At 31.6% G+C, this 6,177-nt stretch overlaps 2 protein-coding genes across 2 annotated transcripts; one reads left to right on the top strand and one right to left on the bottom strand.

Annotated features, from left to right (window-relative positions):
• Positions 1–715: 715 nt before the first annotated feature.
• On the bottom strand, positions 716–1,873 carry LOC131634958 (F-box/kelch-repeat protein At3g23880-like). Its single transcript, XM_058905585.1, has one exon. The coding sequence runs from the start codon at positions 1,871–1,873 to the stop codon at positions 716–718; it is 1,158 nt and encodes a 385-aa protein (XP_058761568.1).
• Positions 1,874–3,446: 1,573 nt separating this feature from the next.
• Positions 3,447–4,219, top strand: LOC131634957 (uncharacterized). Its single transcript, XM_058905584.1, has 4 exons — positions 3,447–3,662; positions 3,748–3,807; positions 3,883–3,990; positions 4,073–4,219. The coding sequence occupies exons 1-4, from the start codon at positions 3,447–3,449 to the stop codon at positions 4,217–4,219; spliced, it is 531 nt and encodes a 176-aa protein (XP_058761567.1).
• Positions 4,220–6,177: the final 1,958 nt, after the last annotated feature.

The raw sequence follows: 6,177 nt of genomic DNA, 5'->3' as shown, positions 1-6,177 counted from the left end.
TTGTAACAGTCACATCGTGAATTTTGACTGAGAGGTACCTGAAAATACAATTTAAAGATACTTAAAGTAATGGTTTCTCACTTGGCTTTACACAAACAGGAGTAGTTTTGTTAAATAGTATAGTTGTTAAAGCAATAAGTTGTTTTCTGTAAAAAAAAAAAAAAGCAATAAGTTGTTTAAAATGTTTCCAAAGAGCTATCATTAATAGAGACATCAAGAGGGTTGTCAATAATTTAAATAAAACAAATACTATAACGGCAGAGAATGTAGCTACAGGAAGGCTCCTCCATCTATACGCCCATTAACAATAATTTGAAACGGTCTCATGTTAGGCATGGGCCATGGTTTTAAATTGCGGTTGCGGCTGCGGATGCGGTTGCGGCCACCGCGATTGCGGGTATTGCGGCTACTGCGATGCGGATTGCGGTCGTTGCGGCGTGAATTTAATATTTAGAGCATAAAATATTATACTTTATCATTTAGTTTATATTTCACATGTCTGTTCGCCATTACTTTGAAAATCAATAATTCGTTCAAAACATACCTTAAATCTACTATAAAAATAGAAAGAAACCTAGTTCTAATCATCGTAATAAGTTCTGCAAAATATCTACGACACAGTAAGGTAAAGGAAATAGTCGCACAAACAAAGTCAAATCTAGCACATGAATTAATAAGAATTGGAACAAGAATATCATTGGAGAAGGACTTACTATCAACACGTTGGGACCAAACTTTCGACATAATCCCGGATAGAGAACCAACATATCTTATCGTTGATTCTAGTTTTCTTTGCTATGTTATTTCTGCAGTTATAAAGAATTGCACTGTCTTGTCTGTGATTTGCTAATAATAGTGTATCACCATCCTCAGAAAGATGCAACGGCGTTAATTTAATCCGTGGGTGACCAAGTTCAAAATCTATTCCAACATTGTGATAACTAAATTTAAGGAACTGAGACCAAGATTTTTCATCTCCGAATTTCGTCATCTGCCATATGAAAAATTCAGTTTCCTTATCATAAAAAAAACAAAGGGAATCCATCAACACACAAATATTTGGTGGTTTTATTATATCGCCAACATTGTCATAATTTTCAGGGGGCATCAACTGTGTGAAGGTCTCCGTGCTTAAATCAAGCGAAATTATTACAAATTCCTCAATAACATCATCTCTATCATACACACTCTGAAATGCCATCCAGTTAATAGTGCACCTCAGATATACACCATCATACTCATGACCATATTCCAATTGAAAAGGAATAGCAGGAAAACCATAAATAGTTCTCCAAACATCATCACCTAAACAGAAGACTTTCACAATTTTGGTTTCCGGATGATCCAAATTTGAACCGAGCAGCACCACTTTATAAGTTTCAGTTGAATTATCGTAACCAAACGTGAAATTAAAATATTTAAATGTAAAGAAAATAGTCCCTAATTGATCAGATATGGCTCTAGTAGCAGGATTCCAGAACCGAAGCCACCTTTTATTGGGAGAATAACCTGCCAAGCATACTAGTCCATTGCAAGAACCCACAATCTCATCACAGTTCTTGTCATTCAATTGGTAATAAGGATCACTAGGAATATCGATGCTACGGTTTTCCCATAATAGACTAACAGGGAATGCTACAAAACTGTAATCACCGTAGTTGCGCGAAGATATAAGTGAGAATTGTGGATTTAGTTCCGATCGATTAAGATGCATTTTGATGAACATAGGATGAGAGATGAGAGTATTCCACGACTTACAGACGCATTTCATCTGCATCAGACATTTAACCCTAAGACAAGATAGAATTTGGGTGATAAGCTCATCTGGTAAAAATAGAGTTGGTGGATTTGATTTCAGCGGCTGGGTAGCCATGAGAGCAACCTAATGAAGACTGAGATGAAAAATTGATGCCGTAACTTCTTTATAAACAAGCCAAACACAATTCACCCTAATTTTCTGTATTTATAAATTATCTAATATATAATCAATAGGAAATTGTATAATAGAAAGAAAAAAAAAACAAAGAGATTATGACTATTACATAACAATTTGATTTGTTATAGGTAAAAAAATAATTATTAAATACTTATTTTAAATGACATAATTTAAGATAGAATTTTAGAAGGAATGCATAATTCTTATTCTTGTCTATTGGTTAACTCAAATGTTATGTGTTAGTGGAGTTGATCGAGTGTAAGTAAAAGTTTAAGGTTTAATATTTAGTGGCATTATTTATTTATATTTAATTATTAATGTAAATAAATTAGAGTTTAATGGTTATGCACTCATCCAATTAGAATATAACGTTTTGCCATGTCATACAAGTTTTCTTAAATTTTCAGTATGACTTATTCCGATTCATGATCGTCATTGGTTGACAGTGTAAAACTATTTTACACTGTCAGTGTATATTCCTTTTTTCCAATAAATTATTTATATTTATGAGAAAATGGGTGATGTACTGACAGTGTAAAATATTTTTACACTGTCAACCAATCACCACCCATGTATCCAATTAAACCATTTTTTATTTAAAAAAAACTTAATGATGTGACACTGACACATTTATGATTTTCTATTAGATGACAATGTAAAATTATTTTACACTGTCAGTGCACTACCTTTTAACTCTATATTTATTCATAACCACTTTTAAAAAATATACATTTCAGTCTATTAGAATACATTACCACATGTATGTGCAACAAGTGTGATTTTGACATGAGGTGAACAAATTTACCTAGAGCGTTCAAATATGTATTCAAAATTTATTGGGTTAAATATACAAATCCCCCTGTAATGTTAGCGAAATTTGATTTTAGCCCCTGGTAAAGTTTTTTTTGTAAAACAAACCTCGTAATATTCAGATTCCCTCGTTATAGCCCCTGAATATACTATTTCAACTTAGATTCCAATTTTGAGTGACTTGGCAGTCCAGCTGGATATTTATTTTATTTTTGATTTAATTTTTAACAGCCACGTGGAATTTATTTATTTTTTAAATTCTTATATTAATTTTTTTATACTTTTTTTGTATTTATTCTATTTTACGTTTTTTAAAATTATTTTTATTAATATTTTTTAGGAATGATTTTTTTAATTATTAAAATATTAAGTTTTGGGACTAAGCCCATTTTTGTTTAAAGTCCAGCCCACTTAGTGTTTCAATGTGTTCAATTTGATACATAAATTGGCAATTTGCTTTATAAACACTAAATGTGTGATTCTCATAAACGATGTGGGACTTCTTCTATCCAATTTCTTCACCACCAACTCTGCTAAAATTATCAGCATGCATGCATGCATGAATACATACTACCTGCCTTGCCTTGCCTGGCTTTCAAACACCCGCTGTCATTTTGTCATTGCTTTATGTAAACATTGCATGACATAACAAGTGGAACAACCATCATGGAGCTACTACACGAGAAGTGTAAGAAGAACAATGGAAGAAGATCAAATGGAGAGAATAATGAGATTAGCTACACAAAGAAAAGATCAAGTGGAACAACCATCATGGAGCTACTACATGATGATGCTGTCTTTATGTTTTCAGGATCCAAAGAAAAGATTCTTCCCATGGACCATCCTTGTTCCACTCTCTTTGATTTGCGCAGCTTATTTCTTTGGTAATGCATTATCTCAAAACGAATACAAACAAGTATGTTCTACTAGTTCTATTCTATTTCTCTTCCCCTCAACTAAACTCTTGTGTATGTATATAACATTCTAAACTATTTTCCCAGAGGTTGGCAAGATGGGGACTAATTTATTCAACACCTATTACAAAATCAAATGCATGCAAGGTTTCTTATTTTCTTTCTCAAATTTAACCATTTGTTTTATATCATTTTCAATTTCTAATTGCTTCCATTTACTAGACACAATGCCATCATCTTTCTGGAACTCACTCATTGCCTCAAGGAATTCTTGCTACAACATCTGACTTGGAAACAAGGTCCTTATGGGCCTCTGCTGCTCCAAACAATGTATGCTTAATTCTAATCATTCTTTTATTTTTTTCCGGCAATCCAATCTATATTATTTGATTCTCCGATTGTTTTGCTTCAGAAAAATTCAAATCGACCATTGAATTTGTTGGCTATTCCGGTAGGAATTAAGCAGAAACAAGTTGTCGATAAAATCGTCAAAAAGGTGGTGACTCTTGCTTCATTAATAAGCTGGCAATCGGAAGAAGTGGATCCGAAAAGGTGTTGAATCGGTTGCGAGAATGCGGTGGGTACGATGGAGATGCCGGTTGCTGGCGGTGAGCGATTGGCTGCGATGAGTTGGTGTTGTTGTGAAGCGGTTCTGATTTACGTGAGACAGGGGGGGTGGCGCTCGTGGCTTCTCTTTGATGGTGATGCATGATCTATAGGCGACGGCAACGCTTCAATAACGACAACCACAACCTGCAACCAGAATTGAAACAACCACAAAATAGAAGCAAACAAAGTAACCCAATTCCAATTTTTACATTAATGTTGTATTAACAAGTATATAGTGGAATGTATTGAATTCTTTTGGCTGTTTGTCCCAAGAATGTTAGAAAATTCAAGTGCAATGTATACAGGGGATAGGAGTATTACGCATGTGGTTCCGGTTAGAAGCAACAAAGGTTAAAGGTGAAGAAATTGTGTGAGCTTCAACAGAGATTTAACCATCACTAATGCACTAGTGGGTTTGACAGTGATAAAGGTGTTGTTGTTGTGTAGTGAAGAAGTTGAAGCAGACAACTACCTATTTTGTTGCTTCAGTAATAGCAACAACTATTATACTTTTAGTCCCACATCGTTTGCTAAAAGAACAAAACTAATGTTTATATACCAATTAACCATATCCACTTATGAATTAAAAGAAATGTGAGGGGAAGTGGACAGCGAGGCAGTCTATTAAATTCAAATGGGCTTTGAACCAAATGTACTATTTTGATTATTTAAAAAATATAATTTCTAAAAAATATTAATAAAAATAATTTAAGAAAATGAAAAAAAAGTTAATAACTTAAAAAAATAATAAATTCCACGTGGTATTTCAAATTAAATATAAAATAAATTAAAATTCCACATGGTATTTCAAATTAAATATAAAATAAATTAAAATTCCAGCTGGACTGCCATGTCAATAAAAAATGGAATTTAGACTGCACGGGGGCTATATCCACGGAATCTAGAAATTATGAGGGTGGTTTTAAAAAAAAATCTTTTACAGGGGCTTAAACCTAATCTCGCTAATATTACAGGGGGGGTTTGTATATTTAAGGGGTTGTTTGAGAGTCTGTGTTTGGAGGAGAAGGTTTTAGAAGATTGGGTCTAAATATAAAAATATGTTTTATATTTTTAAAAAGTTTTTAAAATAACATAATATATGCTAACTAGCAGGAAATCCGTGTGTCCGCGCGAGTCCTGGTGTGGACTGCAGATATGTCACCAATTTATCATATGAATTCAAATAAATTAAAAAAATAAAAAATTATTAATAAAAATAAGAAAACAATAGACTGCAAAATAATTGAAAGTTTTTCAAAACTTCTATTATTAAAAAATTATTAAACATATAATTTATAATAAAACAATTTTGAAAAATAGAAAAAATGTTTCTTATAGAGTTGTAATAATAAACGAATTTATAAAATTTAATAAATGAGACAAATAAATCCAAACTTAAAATTAATTGAAAAGCAATATAAACATAATTTTACTTAAAAGTCCAAAAACACAATTATATTAAAGGAATTAAATTTAATGTTTTATTTATTAAAATCTAGACAATGGTTTGAAATTTAAAAAAAAATGAAAAGTAAGTAGTATAACTCATAAGTTTTAATTTTATTTTATTTAATTGTACAAAAAATGTTTAAAAACTCGTGCGTACGCACGAATATTGGTATGATTATTCGTGCATTCACATGATACTGGTTTGTTACACGTGCGTTCATACGGTACTAGGGTGTTACCCGTGCGTCCACACGAATTTTAGTGTGGACTGCAGAATTGTCAACAACTTGATTTTAAAATTCAAAAAATATAAATATTTTAATTTATTTGTAAAAAAGAAAAATTAAAAAAAATCGTCAAATATAAATATATAAGTTAATTAAATCAATCATTGTTAAGAAAAAATATTAAACACCAATTAAAAAAACAATTATGTAAAATATATAAAACTGAAATGTA

The sequence above is a fragment of the Vicia villosa genome, unplaced genomic scaffold, assembly GCF_029867415.1.
Source record: "Vicia villosa cultivar HV-30 ecotype Madison, WI unplaced genomic scaffold, Vvil1.0 ctg.001398F_1_1, whole genome shotgun sequence".
Taxonomy (NCBI): domain Eukaryota; kingdom Viridiplantae; phylum Streptophyta; class Magnoliopsida; order Fabales; family Fabaceae; genus Vicia; species Vicia villosa.
Note: the sequence above shows the minus strand (reverse complement) of the source record. Positions and strands in the feature narration are given on the sequence as shown.

What these genes read in the sequence shown, in the direction of transcription:
- LOC131634958 (XM_058905585.1), bottom strand. Translation starts at nt 1,873, where the DNA reads ATGGCTACCCAGCCGCTGAAATCAAATCCACCAACTCTATTTTTACCA.
- LOC131634957 (XM_058905584.1), top strand. Translation starts at nt 3,447, where the DNA reads ATGGAAGAAGATCAAATGGAGAGAATAATGAGATTAGCTACACAAAGA. An exon ending in CTCAAAACGAATACAAACAA is followed by an intron (nt 3,663 to 3,747) that starts GTATGTTCTACT and finishes CTATTTTCCCAG; the next exon opens with AGGTTGGCAAGATGGGGACT. An exon ending in CAAAATCAAATGCATGCAAG is followed by an intron (nt 3,808 to 3,882) that starts GTTTCTTATTTT and finishes TCCATTTACTAG; the next exon opens with ACACAATGCCATCATCTTTC.